Source organism: Hyla sarda, chromosome 8, assembly GCF_029499605.1.
Source record: "Hyla sarda isolate aHylSar1 chromosome 8, aHylSar1.hap1, whole genome shotgun sequence".
NCBI lineage: Eukaryota > Metazoa > Chordata > Amphibia > Anura > Hylidae > Hyla > Hyla sarda.
Window position 1 is genome coordinate 185,715,796 of NC_079196.1, and position 17,062 is coordinate 185,732,857.

Consider the following 17,062-nt stretch of genomic DNA (forward strand, 5'->3'; position numbering starts at 1 on the left):
AGGCAAAACCAAAGCAAAAAATAAATTGCTTTGAAAACTTATTAAAGACAACAATGATAAATCTCCTCCAGTATGTTTTAATTGTTCCACACAAGCTATATATAAATCTGCTCAGCATCTCCTCATCTATAACATGATACCTGCAGATTGAACTGCATTTTAAATATAACAGGTTCCCTTAAAGTTATGTCTTTGTTGTAATAGAGGCTCTCTCAAGTCCCCTATAGTGCCCACAAAAAAAGAGGACAGTACCCCCACCCCTTTCTATGGTTTGATTTAGTATTTCCATGTAAGAAACTGTATACATGCGCCCATGAATGACAGCTCTACGTGTATAAAAACTCAGATAGGAGAAGTTGTCAATCAATCAGTGGAGCCTTTTTTCATAGGAACACTTAATATAGAAAAGGTGTAATAATAATCAGTCTCAGCTCTTTTTCCCTTTATATTTATCCCTTCCAATTATTTCCTTTTATTTAGTTTGGTTCTTCATTTAAAGGGGTACTCCGGTGCTCCTGCTTTCTGAACATTTTGTTTAGAATGCTCGGAGCCTGAGGCCGTGATCGTGACATCACAGCCAAGTCCCTCGTTACATCACGCCACACCTCTCCATTCATGTCTATGGGAGGGGCATGTCAGTTCACACCCCCCCCCCCCCATAGACATGAATGGAGGGGGCGTGGTCGTGATGTCACGACCACTGCCACCGGGTGCTACGCGAGAACGCCGGGTGCTCTAGCAGTGGTACCCCCGCGATCAGACTACTTATCCACTATCCTTTGGATAGGAAATAAGATGTCTAGCAGGAGAATACCCCTTTAAAGGGAATTTATGATCTATATTCGTTGCTAAATTGTTATCATAATAGATCATCAATATCAGATCGGTGGGGTGCCAACTCCTTGCACGCTGCCAGTCATCTGTTTACTGTAGCTGCATCACCAGAGGACAGAGCTGGAAGCAAACAGCCCCACTCTCTGTGTAGTGGCCGTGCTGAGTTACTACAGCTGAGCTTCAATTCACTACAATGGGAGTAATTCAGCACAGCTACTACATAAAATATGGGGCTATCTACTTCTGGCTCTGTTCACTATGTATGCCAACCTCAGATCTGGCAAACGATCTGCAGGGGTTCTGGGCACCCCTCCAGTATCGGGATAGGTCATAAATAGCTTTTAGCCAGGATAACCCTTTTAAAACTCAGAAAAATATGAAGAAATCTTGTGTTCAGGAGCTCAGCTATGTTAATTTTCATTGTCCTGTAACTGACTGTAAGACAACTGACTTCAGCAGGAGCCCCCCCCCTGCTCAATTTGCAATAATATTCTTAAACCCCACTCTCTTGGCTAACATAGGCCCCGTTCAATCATTTACCAGCAAAGAATGGAACAGGTCAGAAAGAAATTATCCCCTATATGTATAGGCGTAGTATTTCTCAAATTCTTTTTTGCTCAAAATACAGTATATACTCGAGTATTAGCCGTTCCGAATATAAGCAGAGGCCCCTAATTTCACCCCAAAAACCCAGGAAAACCTATTGACTCGAGTATAAGCCTAGGGTGGGAAATATTTCATCCCCCCCCCCCCCATCATCATTCCCCCCCGGTCATCATCCCGCCCTCCTCTGTCATCATCCCAACTCCCAATGTCATCATCCAGACCCCCCCCCCCCCTCATCCCTCCTGTCATTATCAAGATCCCCCTCATCCCTCCTGTCATCATCCAGACCCCCCTCATCCCCACATCATACAGATCCCCCTTGCCCCCATATCATTATCCAGATCCCCCTCATACCCCCCTGTCATCATCCAGACCCCCCTCATCCCCCATCATACAGATATACAGATCCCCCTTGCCCCCCATATCATTATCCAGATCCCCTTCATACCCCCCTGTCATCATCCAGACCCCCCTCTCTTGTTGTCTACTCACCTCCCCAGTTGCAGCTCTATTGGTCCTTCCCTAGCAGCCGTCCAACGTCACTGCAGGGACCGTCCGACTTCTAGTGGGGAGGGTGAGCCGATTCATCCATCTTGACCGAGAGGCCCTCTTCTCTGCTGCGGGCTGGCCCTGGACTAGTGACGCTGCATTGACGCGGCCGCGTAGGGACGATCCTGACGTCACGGACGTCTGCTGCGCACGGACGTCCCTGCACGGTGGCGTCAATGCAGCGTCACTAGTCCAGGGCCAGCCCGCAGCAGAGAAGAGGGCCTCTCGGTCAAGATGGATGGCCCGGACCGGCTCACCCTCCCCACTGGAAGTCGACGGTCCCTGCAGCATAGATAGGCGATGATGGACGGCCCGGCCCATCCCCTCACCACCCCCACTGGTATGCCTGCAATTTCCCCCCCCATCACTCAAGTATAAGCTGAGGGGGACGTTTTCGGCACGAAAAACTGCTGAAAAACTCTGCTTATACTCGAGAATATACGGTATGTGCAAACACCACCAAACCCTACCAGATTTATTGTAGATGCCTTATGATAATTTCAGCCCTATCACTGCAGTCCAACTCCTATTACAAGAGAACATCCTAAAATATTTCTGATATTATCTACTAAAACCTGATGTTACCGCATGCAAGTGATGGGAAGGATTTTCAGTTGTTTCAATATATAAACTGTGGTATCATGTTGGGTTGCTGCGTCCTAAGCTTGCTAACCAGTGTGTTAGAGTTTATATTGCCATTTCACTGATAAGTGTTTTTTTATATAGAAAATGCAAAATCGTGACAAGTGGACCGTGGTTGGAGGTCCCCCCCATTTTGTTAAGGGAGGTCTCCATATTTCCAGGAAGAATAATCAAGGATGATGAATTCATTGCTCTCTGGGCCATCAGCAACAAGGGGGTCGTTCTCTGCCGGCTGGATGTCACAGTAAAGACTCCTTCTGTAAGATTACAAGATAAATCAATGATTATTTTGCTATTTCCATTCTGTGAATTGGTGTCCTTTCAGATTTATCCCTATCTACTTATTTTTTGCAAAGTTTAAAGTTGTATGTGATTAAATATAGTGTCTGAAATAGATCCCCGTTCCAAAAAACTTCATTATATCAGATGTTTCTACTTGTTTGATAAAATTATATATTTTTTTTAGTTTTTTTGCATGGAGAAGACGCACATGTGCAGTTTAGACCTGTTCTTCTATAGTGGGTATCCTTTTTGCCATGTAGAGAAAGATGGTGCCTACATGCTTCTGCTGCAATGGATAAGCATGTACACGACTTGCTTTTCCAGTATAAGCAGCCCCTTTGGCTTTTAGTTGGCACCACTCAGCTTTGTGACAGCAACAGTCAAACAAATACATCAGAATACCCCACTGAACCACTAATGGTAAAATTTCTCTAAAACTTCAGCCTGGAGGATGAGCAATGCGCTTGTGAAAAAATCCCAGTCATCCTTTTTCTTTTCTTTTATCCTTTATTACCAGTTGGCCACACCGATTTATTTTGGCTCAGTCTCTACTTCATTGCCAGCCTCCATAATTCCTTTATAGTCAGTTGCTTAGCTAGCATTCACAGAGGAGACAAATGGGTGCAGTGGAGAAATTAAGCCGACACATACGAAAATAAGCGTGGAGAGACCAAACAAGCCTGTAGCGGTGGTGCTCAGCCTGACATGAGATAAATAACTAGCGCATGAAGAAACAAAGAAGGCGACACTCACCATACAGGGATTTGTTATTCACACTTCGGTGACAGAAAGCAGGTTACAGGCAGGGGGAGCCGTGGTGGAGGACGGGGCTGCCGCAGCAGTGTGAATAAAGAATCCTTGTATGGTGAGTGTCGCCTTCTTTGTTTCTTCATCCACTGATTCATAGAGGAGATATTGGACAATTTACTAAACCAGCATCTCATTGCATTTAAAGAAACCTACTTACCATGCTTCTATCTCCCTGGACACTAACAAACCAGTCTAAATCCTCCCAGTCCCCCATCTACCCCTTCAGTAGGGTGGATTTCAGAGTCCAGACTACCTCAGACTCCTATTAGACAGTGCACCTGAGCTGGAGACACTAAGCATAACTGTGCCCTAATGGAGGAAGGTAAATGTTAGTCAATGCTGGAGAACAATATGACCAAACCTTAAATTATTGGAACAGGCTTAAACTATATTTTGCCTTGTAGGGATCTTCATGGCTTCATGTTGGCACAGATCAGCCATTCATTTCTCTGTCAGTGGGAGGATGCCATCAGGTGTGGGCTATAGCACAGGATGGATCAGCCTTTTACCGTGGTTCAGTGTCCTCCAGTCAACCAGCAGGTATGTAATTTTTGTATTCTGTGCCAAATATGCAGAATCTAGATAGATTTGACATTATAGGTGCTAGGAAACTGGATGAGAGCCCCTATGAACATACTGGTTGCCACTCAGCTTTCCTAGAAACTAAAGCTATCACAGCTATACACTTTTAATATAGTTTTTCTAAAATATGGACAAGATTTAAATGGTCACTGTTATTTGTAGAAACATTGCATTAATCATGTATGACAGATGTCAAAGAAAAATCCTTCTTTCTCTCCATATCAGGCTCCTTATCTGCCCCCCGTTTCTAAACTGATCATTTTCTCTGAAAAACAGATCAAATCCCTTTTGTTTTTACTAGATAGACTAGCAGCTCACTGAGGGATCATGTTACGGTCTGCTCATAGAAGTCTTTGAAGAGAGAAGAGAGGGTCTGCTGTCCCATTCACTCAGCAGATTTTCCGCTGCAGAACTTCTGCTGTGAAAATTCAGCATTCTGTGTTTTGCAAAAAGAATGAACATGTCAATTCTTTTTGTGGAATTCCACAGCATATTCCCATTTAACACAGTGGGACTCCAAATTCCGCCTGGAATTTTTGTGTTCAGCTCAAGAAATTCAGCATAAATTCAGCTCAAATTCCATACACGTTTCAGGCGGAATCTGCAAAACTGAAACACAGACATTCCGCTGTGTGAATATAGCCTTAGTTTGACTACTAGATCTCACCCCAGTGTTGAATTCACAGCTTATAATGCTCAGTACTGCTCTATATTGTCCTTTATGTTGCTGCTGCCTTTGAGGGTGTATATAGATAGGGAAACAGAAACCTTAACTGGGTGTGTGCAGTATATGGGAGCCATCATAGCAGGTAATCTCCACCCACTGACTTATGGACTTCTCAAATTAGAGCTGGAGCCTGCAGATGTGAAAACATTTATGTACCCTGTGTGCCTGCTGAGGGGCCCCACAGATGAGGGGACCCATAACTATAAAAAAAAAAACATCAGAGAGAAACTGTGTGGTGTTCTTGCACTTAACCCTTTCTGCCAGACCTGAGAGGAGATACAGTCACATATAATTTAGAAAAAGACTTGGAGAAACAAGCCATCATTGTATCATGACCAAAAAACAATTTGACACAAGACGAGTTAGCAGCAAATCTTAATGCTATGTACACTGGAACATTGTTTCCTGCCTCATATTGTGGATTGCCTGAGGCTGCTTGGCTAACACGTGACAGTACAGGAACGGCCCACTGTGAAGCACTGGGTAAATAGCAGTCTTATATCAGAGGTGACCTTCTAGCAGCTTTAATAGAAAGGCAAATATGTATATATGACAATGGCAAACAATAAAGTTAGGATATTCCACCAACACTTTGAAACCGATAATCTGGATTGAAAATATATCTCAGGACAAATGCTTTGCTTTCACAATAATATCTAGAGGAGGCTGGGCCAGTAAATACAATCCTTGACTGCTCTCCATTGCTACGATGGGTGGCCCCAAATGCGACTATTATGTATCGTCACTTCCAACTACATCCGTATTGCTGCATGACTAGGATGTGTTGATGTTCAGGACTGTCAGAAAGCTGGATGGCATTCACCTTGGGGCTTATAATGACAATAGGTCAGTGGTCTCCAAACTATGGACCTCCAACTGTTGCAAAACTGCAACTCCCAGCATGCCCGGACAGCCATTGGCTACTCTCCATTGCTACGATGGGTGGCCCCAAATGCGACTATTATGTATCGTCACATCCAGCTGCATCTGTATTGCTGCATGACTAGGATGTGTTGATGTTCAGGATTGTCAGAAGGCTGGATGGCATTCACCTTGGGGCTTATAATGACTATAGATCAGTGGTCTCCAAACGATGGACCTCCAACTGTTGCAAATCTGCAACTCCCAGCATGTCCGGACAGCCAACGGTTGCTCTCCATTGCTACGATTGGTGGCCCCAAATGCGACTATTATGTATCGTCACATCCAGCTGCATCCGTATTGCTGCATGACTAGGATGTGTTGAGAAAGCTCGATGGCATTCACCTTGGGGCTTATAATGACTATATGTCAGTGGTTTCCAAACGACGGACCTCCGGCTGTTGCAAAACTGCCACTCCCAGCATGCCCGGACAGCCAACAGTTGCTCTCCATTGCTACGATGGGTGGCCCCAAATGCGACTATTATGTATCGTCACATCCAGCTGCATCCATATTGCTGCATGACTAGGATGTGTTGATGTTCAGGATTGTCAGAAAGCTGGATTGCATTCACCTTGGGGCTTATAATGACTATAGGTCAGTGGTTTCCAAACGACGGACCTCCAGCTGTTGCAAAACTGCAACTCCCAGCATGCCCGGACAGCCAACGGCTGTCCGGGCATGCTGAGAGTTGCAGTTTTGCAACAAATGGAGGTCCATAGTTATGAGACCACTGCAGTCAACAGTTCATTTTAGTGTATAAAGTATCAGCGGCCAGTCCCCATTTAACATGCCCTTTGTTATTATTATGAATGATACCTGCCTTTTCTTGGGATTTAGGAGACTGCTGGTATCACATACCCTCTCCACCAAAGCAGAAGCTGCTCCAGGTCTCCGTAGGACAGACGTCCGTGTTTGCCGTGGATGAGAATGGTAAGTTGTGCCACGCCGGCCTTATGCCTCCCATACTGGGCTGGAGTTATACAAGTGTCAGTATTAAAATACAGTGGTGTATTAGACGTTCCGTTGTGCAACCAGCTGATAAAGACGAGGCTTAAAATAGAAATGTCCTATTCAATGGACTCTGCAAAATGTATTGAGAATTGAACAGCTGGCTGTAATCTAGACCTCAATAAGTAGTATTTGTCCTTTAAGTCAGCATGCCCGTAGTTAAGTACTGGTGACGCACACCATGCGGTTGCAACTTGTGGTTTTCCACCTGTTGTGAAACCAAAAGTCTCAGCATGTTATGAAAGCTGCAGACCGTCTTGACATGCTAGAACCTTCACAACACCTGGAGGACCAAAAGTTGCAGTTCACTGCTGTATATAGTGCATGACTTCTAACCAAACCTGTGATCATATGGTGGGATAAATGACCACAACTATGTTGGTCCTGACTGGTCCACTTTTTGTCCTATAAAACAAACTAGCAAGGAGTTGGGCTGTGTGCGGTAAGATATAATATTAAAAGGATGAGCCATAAATGCCAGGATCGGTGGAAGGTTCTACTGCCAGGTCTTACTTCTCCGGTGGAGCTTTTCCCATTACAGTGACTGGGAGATATAGTAACATCCGAGTGCATCAAAGAGGGAACATCGTACCTCTAATTCTTGATATTAGTGGGGAACCATAAATTAAACATTTATCTCATATATCCTATTGAGCCACTTTAAATTTCTACAGTGAAAAAAGTTAAAAGGGTACTCCAGGATATAACTTTTATTATAAACTGCCGGCATTCAAGAAGACAAACTGAACTTACCTCCCACCGCTCCCCCAGTATCCCACTCCCATCCTCCACTGCGGTCCTTTTCCTGCTTTTTGTATTTGACTCATCACACTGCAGCTCATCACCCCATCTTCCAGTGAGTGGCTGACCGGCAGTCTGACGTATTGAGCCCTGGCACTAGAAAGAAGACCGGGGCTCAATACATCACACTGCCGCTCAGCCTCTCATCGGCCGAGGTGGGATATTGCTGCGGCTAGGGATTAGCTGAGCTGGAGTGTGATGTATAGACCACAAGAAGCAGGAAGAAGAGCGGGTCGGAGGTGAGGAGCAAGGATACTGGAGGCACCGTGGGAGCAGCTGAAGGTAAGTTCAGTTTGTTTTTTGTTTTTTTAATGCTGGTGTAAGGTGCTTTTTTGTGTCCTATGCATCTCTGCATTTGCTCCTTCCCAGCTTTCCGAAGACTGCGGCAGATTAAGCCGAAGGGAAGGCAGAGCAGGGCAGTGTAACAGCTGCCGTGGTAAGCGGAGAGGACTGAACACCTCCCTCAGCTCCGAGCAGCGTTTTTTGTACAGCAGCTCAGAGGGTGTTCATTTAAGGAGGGATGTAGAAATGCACAGAGGTGTTCATGTCAGCAATCATTGTACAGTAGCTCAGAGGGTGTTCATGAACGCTGACATGAACACCACTGTGCATTTCTACGTCCCTCCTGACATGAACACCCTAGGAGCTGCTGCACAATAAGCTGAGGGAGGTATGTACTCATAGCACTGCCCTGCTCTGCCTTCTCCTAAGCTGCATCTTCGGAGAGCTGAGGGAGGAGCAAAAGCAGAGCTGCATAGGACATAAAAAATGCACCTCTGCATTCTGGGCAAGTTTGGGGGGAAAAGTTTAAAGCGCAACTGTCATCATTTTGTAACCCCCCAGTCTACTATAATGTTGTTCCTGATGACCATAAAGTGACTGCAGCCATATCTTTATCGCTGCTCTTCCTTCTTTTATAACTTATAAAATCCTTTTATTCAGCGGTCAGGCACAGTCGGATAGGCGTGGCTTGAGGTTTGCAAAACCCGCCTCCACCACGCCTATCCTCTCTTTCAGCACTGGGACCGCTGTGTAGTAAGACACAGCGGTCCACAACAAATCCAGTGCGCATGCACCCCTCTCAGACATGTGCACCGCTGCCCTGAATTGACAGAGCGCTCCCTCCCTCCCGCCGTCTATGCGCTCAGTGCGCATGTGCTGTACTATAGGCAGTGAACGAACAAGCTCTCTGCCTCTAGTATCTGCACTGCCTGGTCGCCGGGAGCTGAAGAGGACAACAACGGCATTGTTTTTTGTAGAATATCAGAGCCGGACGGGAGGGGCGCATGCGCTGTGGACCTCTGTGTCTTACTACACAGCAGTCCCAGCGCTGAAAGAGAGGATAGGCGTGGTGGAGGCGGGGCTTTGCGAACCCCAAGCCACGCCTATCAGACTGTACCTGACCGATGAATAAAAGGATTTTATAAGTTATAAAAGAAGGAAGGGCAGCGATAAAGGTATGGCTGCAGTCACTTTATGGTCATCAGGAACAACATTATAGTAGTCTGGGGGGTTAAAAAATTATGACAGTTGCGCTTTAAAGAGGTACTTTGAAGGGAAAAAATAGTTTTAGATCAACTACTGCCAGAAAGTTAGCCATTTTTGTTAATTACTTCTATTTTACTTATTAGTTGCTGTATGCTCTAGAGGAAGTCGTGTAGTTCTTTCCATTCTGACCACAGTGCTCTCTGCTGCCACCTCTGTCCTTGTCAGCAACTGTCCAGAGCAGGATTTCCTCCTTCTCTGGACAGTTCCTGACATGGACAGAGGTGTCAGCAGAGAGCACTGTAGTAAGACTGGAAATAACTACACAACTTCCTCTGAAGCATACAGCAGCTGATAAGTACTGGAAGGATTCATTTAAAAAAAAAATAGAAGTCATTTATGAATCTGTATAAATTTCAGGCACCAGTTTATTTAAAAAAAAGGTTTCTCTCCGTCGCACCCCTTTAATTCCAAATATTCTCATATGTCTGCTGTAAAATCTAATATCTCCCTTGCCCCCTCTTTACACTCAGCAGCATCTAAGAAGCTAAAATAGGGGTAGCCTTCCCACTGTAACAGGACAATAAATAATTACAGAACTAAACATACCATATCTTACCAGAAATTAACAAAATATTAAATTATTATATAAGAGAAATCATTAAAGAAAAGAAGTTAACACAGTAAGCATAAGCCCTGACACTGTATAGGACACATTTATATGCACAATACAATTTAGCATCGTCTGGAAAGAAAACTGTGCAAATTTTGTGGGTTTTTAAATGTGCTGCAAATATGCTGTACCACATTACAGATTTCTTCCACATTATTTCAGCAGATTTCCTCCATACCAATGCAGAATCTACAAAAAGCATAACCAGATTATGGGGCGGATAATTCAGCCTTGTTGTGTTTATTGTAGCAATATTGACCGGAATAGCATACACCAGATAAGGGGTCCTGTGGTGATTATGGGGGAGATTTATTAAAACCTGTCCAGAGGAAAAGTGGCTGAGTTGCCCGTAGCAACCAATCAGATCGCTTCTTTCATTTTCAAAGAGGCCTGTGAAAAATGGAAGAAGCAATTTGATTGGTTGCTATGGGCAACTCGGCAACTTTTCCTCTCCCCATGTGTTGTTAGGTAGATATTGAATTTATATTTCTCCAAGATATATTATGTAATATTATTTTAATAGGTTGTTACAGCACATTTTTATTTTCCTATTAGGCAATTTATGGTTTCGACATGGGGTCACACCAAGTTACCCTCAGGGATCTGCCTGGGAACATGTGTCAAACAACATTCGCAAGGTTTCTGTAGGGCCTCTTGATCAGGTATGTACTGTCTATCTGTATTGTAACAAGTTGTTACATAGTAACTGAGGAGGAGGCAAGATGGCTGCCTCCATGACAATGTACAAAAAATAAAATAAAAAATAAATTAGAAAAAAGTTTCAGTATCTGCTCTAATCACAACCTCACATTTATTTATTTATGGCATACAATGCGTTCAGAGAGTATTCAGACCCCTTGCTATGACACTTGACAAGCAGAGTGGCCTGACAGAAGCCTTTCCTCAGTGAAAGACTTGTGAAAGCCGCCTGCAGTTTGCAAAACATCCAAAAGACTGTGAAAAACAAGATTCTCTGGTCTGATGAAACCAAGATTAAAGTTTATGGCCTCGTTTACAAGCATCTTGTGTGGAGGAAACCAGACACTACTCCTCACCTGCCCAATACCATCCCTACTGTGATCATGGTGGGGGCAGCAACATGTCTGGAGGAAACCAGGCACTGCCCATCACCTGCCCAATACCATCCCTACAGTGATCATGGTGGGGGCAGCAACATGTCTGGAGGAAACCAGGCACTGCCCATCACCTGCCCAATACCATCCCTACAGTGATCATGGTGGGGGCAGCCTCATTTCTGGAGGAAACCAGGCACTGCCCATCACCTGCCCAATACCATCCCTACAGTTATCATGGTGGGGGCAGCATCATGTCTGGGGGAAACCAGGCTCTGCCCATCACCTGCCCAATACCATCCCTACAGTGATCATGGTGGGGGCAGCATAATGTCTGGAGTAAACCTGGCACTGCCCATCACCTGCCCAATACCATCCCTACAGTGATCATGGTGGGGGCAGCATAATGTCTGAAGGAAACCAGGCACTGCCCATTACCTGCCCAATACCATCCCTACAGTGAAGGATGGTGAGGGAAGCATCATGTCTGGAGGAAACCAGGCACTGCCCATCACCTGCCCAATACCATCCCTACAGTGATCATGGTGGGGGCAGCATCATGTCTGAAGAAAACCAGGCTGTTACGCCGAGCGCTCCGGGTCCCCGCTCCTCCCCGGAGCGCTCGCAACATCCTCGCAATCGCAGCACCCCAGTCAGACCTGCTGACCGGGTGCGCTGCGATACCTCTTCCAGCCGGGATGCGATTCGCGATGCGGGTGGCGCCCGCTCGCGATGCGCACCCCGGCTCCCGTACCTGACTCGCTCTCCGTCGGTCCTGTCCCGGCGCGCGCGGCCCCGCTCCTTAGGGCGCGCGCGCCGGGTCTCTACGATTTAAAGGGCCACTGCACCGCTGATTGGCGCAGTTGGTTTAATTAGTGTATTCACCTGTGCACTTCCCTATATAACCTCACTTCCCCTTCCCTTCCTTGCCGGATCTTGTTGCCATCGTGCCAGTGAAAGCGTTTCCCAGTGTGTTCCTAGCCTGTGTTCCAGACCTCCTGCCGTTGCCCCTGACTACGATCCTTGCTGCCTGCCCCGACCTTCTGCTACGTCCGACCTTGCTCTTGTCTACTCCCTTGTACCGCGCCTATCTTCAGCAGTCAGAGAGGTTGAGCCGTTGCTAGTGGATACGACCTGGTTGCTACCGCCGCTGCAAGACCATCCCGCTTTGCGGCGGGCTCTGGTGAAAACCAGTAGCAGCTTAGAACCGGTCCACTAGCACGGTCCACGCCAATCCCTCTCTGGCACAGAGGATCCACCTCCTGCCAGCCGAATCGTGACAGTAGATCCGGCCATGGATCCCGCTGAAGTTCCACTGCCAGTTGTCGCCGACCTCACCACGGTGGTCGCCCAGCAGTCGCAACAGATAGCGCAACAAGGCCACCAGCTGTCTCAACTGACCGTGATGCTACAGCAGCTACTACCACAGCTCCAGCAATCATCTCCTCCGCCAGCTCCTGCACCTCCTCCGCAGCGAGTGGCCGCTTCTGGCCTACGACTATCCTTGCCGGATAAATTTGATGGGGACTCTAAGTTTTGCCGTGGCTTTCTTTCACAATGTTCCCTGCACTTGGAGATGATGTCGGACCAGTTTCCTACTGAAAGGTCTAAGGTGGCTTTCGTAGTCAGCCTTCTGTCCGGAAAAGCTCTGTCATGGGCCACACCGCTCTGGGACCGCAATGACCCCATCACTGCCTCTGTACACTCCTTCTTCACGGAGATTCGAAGTGTCTTTGAGGAACCTGCCCGAGCCTCTTCTGCTGAGACTGCCCTGCTGAACCTGGTCCAGGGTAATTCTTCCGTTGGCGAGTACGCCATCCAATTCCGTACTCTTGCTTCCGAATTATCTTGGAATAATGAGGCCCTCTGCGCGACCTTTAAAAAAGGCCTATCCAGCAACATTAAAGATGTTCTGGCCGCACGAGAAATTCCTGCTAACCTGCATGAACTTATTCATCTAGCCACTCGCATTGACATGCGTTTTTCCGAAAGGCGTCAGGAGCTCCGCCAGGATATGGACTTTGTTCGTACGAGGCGTTTTTTCTCCCCGGCTCCTCTCTCCTCTGGTCCTCTGCAATCCGTTCCTGTGCCTCCCGCCGTGGAGGCTATGCAAGTTGACCGGTCTCGCTTGACACCTCAAGAGAGGACACAACGCCGCATGGAGAATCTGTGCCTGTACTGTGCCGGTACCGAACACTTCCTGAAGGATTGTCCTATCCGTCCTCCCCGCCTGGAAAGACGTACGCTGACTCCGCACAAAGGGGAGACAGTTCTTGATGTCTACTCTGCTTCTCCACGCCTTACTATGCCTGTGCGGATATCTTCCTCCATCTTCTCCTTCTCTACTATGGCCTTCTTGGACTCCGGATCTGCAGGAAATTTTATTTTGGCCTCTCTCATCAACAGGTTCAACATCCCGGTGACCAGTCTCGCCAGACCCCTCTACATCAATTGTGTTAACAATCAAAGATTGGACTGTACCGTGCGTTACCGCACGGAACCCCTCCTAATGTGCATCGGACCTCATCACGAAAAAATTGAGTTTTTGGTCCTCTCCAATTGCACTTCCGAAATTCTCCTTGGATTACCGTGGCTTCAACGCCATTCCCCAACCCTTGATTGGTCCACAGGAGAAATCAAGAGCTGGGGTACTTCTTGTTTCAAGGACTGTCTTAAACCGGTTCCCAGTACTCCCTGCCGTGACCCTGTGGTTCCCCCTGTAACCGGTCTCCCTAAGGCTTATATGGACTATGCTGACGTATTTTGCAAAAAGCAAGCTGAGACTTTACCTCCTCACAGGCCTTATGACTGTCCTATTGACCTCCTCCCGGGCACTACTCCACCCCGGGGCAGAATTTATCCTCTGTCCGCTCCAGAGACTCTTGCTATGTCTGAATACATCCAGGAAAATTTAAAAAAGGGGTTTATCCGCAAATCCTCCTCTCCTGCCGGAGCTGGATTTTTTTTTGTGTCCAAAAAAGATGGCTCCCTGCGTCCTTGCATTGATTACCGCGGACTTAATAAAATCACGGTAAAGAACCGCTACCCTCTACCTCTTATCTCAGAACTCTTTGATCGCCTTCAAGGTGCCCACATCTTTACCAAACTGGACTTAAGAGGTGCTTATAATCTCATCCGCATCAGGGAGGGGGACGAATGGAAGACTGCATTTAACACCAGAGATGGACACTTTGAGTATCTGGTCATGCCCTTTGGCCTGTGCAACGCCCCTGCCGTCTTCCAAGACTTTGTTAATGAAATTTTTCGTGATCTCTTATATTCCTGTGTTGTTGTGTATCTGGACGATATTCTGATTTTTTCTGCCAACTTAGAAGAACACCGCCAGCATGTCCGCATGGTTCTTCAGAGACTTCGAGACAATCAACTTTATGCCAAAATGGAGAAATGTCTGTTTGAATGTCAATCTCTTCCTTTCCTAGGATACTTGGTCTCTGGCCAGGGATTACAAATGGACCCGGATAAACTCTCTGCCGTCTTGGATTGGCCACGCCCCTCCGGACTCCGTGCTATCCAACGTTTTTTGGGGTTCGCCAATTATTACAGACAATTTATTCCACACTTTTCCACCATTGTAGCTCCTATCGTGGCTTTAACCAAGAAAAATGCCAATCCCAAGTCCTGGTCTCCCCAAGCGGAAGACGCATTTAAACGGCTCAAGTCTGCCTTTTCTTCTGCTCCCGTGCTCTCCAGACCTGACCCATCTAAACCCTTCCTATTGGAGGTAGATGCCTCCTCAGTGGGAGCTGGAGCGGTCCTTCTACAAAAAAATTCTTCCGGGCATACTGTTACTTGTGGTTTTTTTTCTAGGACCTTCTCTCCGGCGGAGAGAAACTACTCCATCGGGGATCGAGAACTACTGGCCATTAAATTGGCACTTGAGGAATGGAGACATCTGCTGGAGGGATCAAAATTTCCAGTTATCATTTACACCGATCACAAGAATCTCTCCTATCTCCAGTCTGCCCAACGGCTGAACCCTCGCCAGGCCAGGTGGTCGTTGTTCTTTGCCCGTTTTAACTTTGAAATTCATTTTCGCCCTGCCGACAAGAACATTAGGGCCGATGCCCTCTCTCGTTCCTCGGATGCCTCGGAAGCAGAGGTCTCTCCGCAACACATCATTCCTCCTGACTGTCTGATCTCCACTTCCCCAGCCTCCATCAGGCAAACTCCTCCAGGGAAGACCTTCGTTTCTCCACGCCAACGTCTCGGGATTCTCAGATGGGGTCACTCCTCCCACCTCGCAGGCCATGGGGGCATCAAAAAGTCCCTGCAACTCATCTCTCGTTTCTATTGGTGGCCGACTCTGAAGACGGATGTTGTTGATTTTGTGCGGGCCTGTACTGTCTGTGCCCGGGATAAGACTCCTCGCCAGAAGCCTGCTGGTCTCCTTCATCCTCTGCCTGTCCCCGAACAGCCTTGGTCACTGATTGGTATGGACTTTATTACTGACCTACCCCCATCCCGTGGCAACACTGTTGTTTGGGTGGTCGTTGATCGATTTTCCAAGATGGCACATTTTATTCCTCTTCCTGGTCTTCCTTCAGCGCCTCAGTTGGCAAAACAATTTTTTGTACACATTTTTCGTCTTCACGGTTTGCCCACGCAGATCGTCTCGGATAGAGGCGTCCAATTCGTGTCTAAATTCTGGAGGGCCCTCTGTAAACAGCTCAAGATTAAATTAAACTTCTCTTCTTCTTATCATCCCCAATCCAATGGGCAAGTAGAAAGAATTAACCAGGTCCTGGGTGACTATTTACGGCATTTTGTTTCCTCCCGCCAGGATGACTGGGCAGATCTTCTACCATGGGCCGAATTCTCATACAACTTCAGAGTCTCTGAATCTTCTGCTAAGTCCCCATTTTTCGTGGTGTACGGCCGTCACCCTCTTCCCCCCCTCCCTACTCCCTTGCCCTCTGGTTTGCCCGCTGTGGATGAAGTAACTCGTGATCTTTCCACCATATGGAAAGAGACCCAAAATTCTCTTTTACAGGCTTCATCCCGCATGAAAAGGTTTGCCGATAAGAAAAGAAGAACCCCCCCATTTTTGCTCCCGGAGACAAGGTATGGCTCTCCGCTAAATATGTCCGCTTTCGTGTCCCCAGTTACAAACTGGGACCACGCTATCTTGGTCCTTTCAAAGTCTTGTGCCAGATTAATCCTGTCTCTTACAAACTCCTTCTTCCTCCTTCTCTTCGTATTCCCAATGCCTTCCATGTCTCTCTCCTTAAACCACTCATCATCAACCGTTTCTCTCCCAAACTTGTTTCTCCCACTCCTGTTTCCGGTTCTTCTGACGACATCTCCGTAAAGGAGATACTGGCCTCCAAGACGGTCAGAGGAAAAAGATTTTTTTTGGTAGATTGGGAGGGCTGTGGTCCTGAAGAGAGATCCTGGGAACCTGAGGACAATATCCTAGACAAAAGTCTGGTCCTCAGGTTCTCAGGCTCCAAGAAGAGGGGGAGACCCAAGGGGGGGGGTACTGTTACGCCGAGCGCTCCGGGTCCCCGCTCCTCCCCGGAGCGCTCGCAACATCCTCGCAATCGCAGCACCCCGGTCAGACCTGCTGACCGGGTGCGCTGCGATACCTCTTCCAGCCGGGATGCGATTCGCGATGCGGGTGGCGCCCGCTCGCGATGCGCACCCCGGCTCCCGTACCTGACTCGCTCTCCGTCGGTCCTGTCCCGGCGCGCGCGGCCCCGCTCCTTAGGGCGCGCGCGCGCCGGGTCTCTACGATTTAAAGGGCCACTGCGCCGCTGATTGGCGCAGTTGGTTTAATTAGTTTATTCACCTGTGCACTTCCCTATATAACCTCACTTCCCCTTCCCTTCCTTGCCGGATCTTGTTGCCATCGTGCCAGTGAAAGCGTTTCCCAGTGTGTTCCTAGCCTGTGTTCCAGACCTCCTGCCGTTGCCCCTGGCTACGATCCTTGCTGCCTGCCCCGACCTTCTGCTACGTCCGACCTTGCTCTTGTCTACTCCCTTGTACCGCGCCTATCTTCAGCAGTCAGAGAGGTTGAGCCGTTGCTAGTGGATACGACCTGGTTGC

General features: G+C 47.5%; 1 protein-coding gene across 1 annotated transcript in view; it reads left to right on the forward strand.

Annotated features, from left to right (window-relative positions):
- TECPR1 (tectonin beta-propeller repeat containing 1) overlaps nucleotides 1-17,062 on the forward strand; it is a 118,792-nt gene that overhangs the window by 80,708 nt on the left and 21,022 nt on the right. Inside the window, 4 exon segments of the mRNA XM_056536469.1 lie at nucleotides 2,716-2,890; nucleotides 4,128-4,263; nucleotides 6,794-6,886; nucleotides 10,479-10,585. Of these exon segments, the coding sequence (XP_056392444.1) occupies nucleotides 2,716-2,890; nucleotides 4,128-4,263; nucleotides 6,794-6,886; nucleotides 10,479-10,585 (511 nt within the window).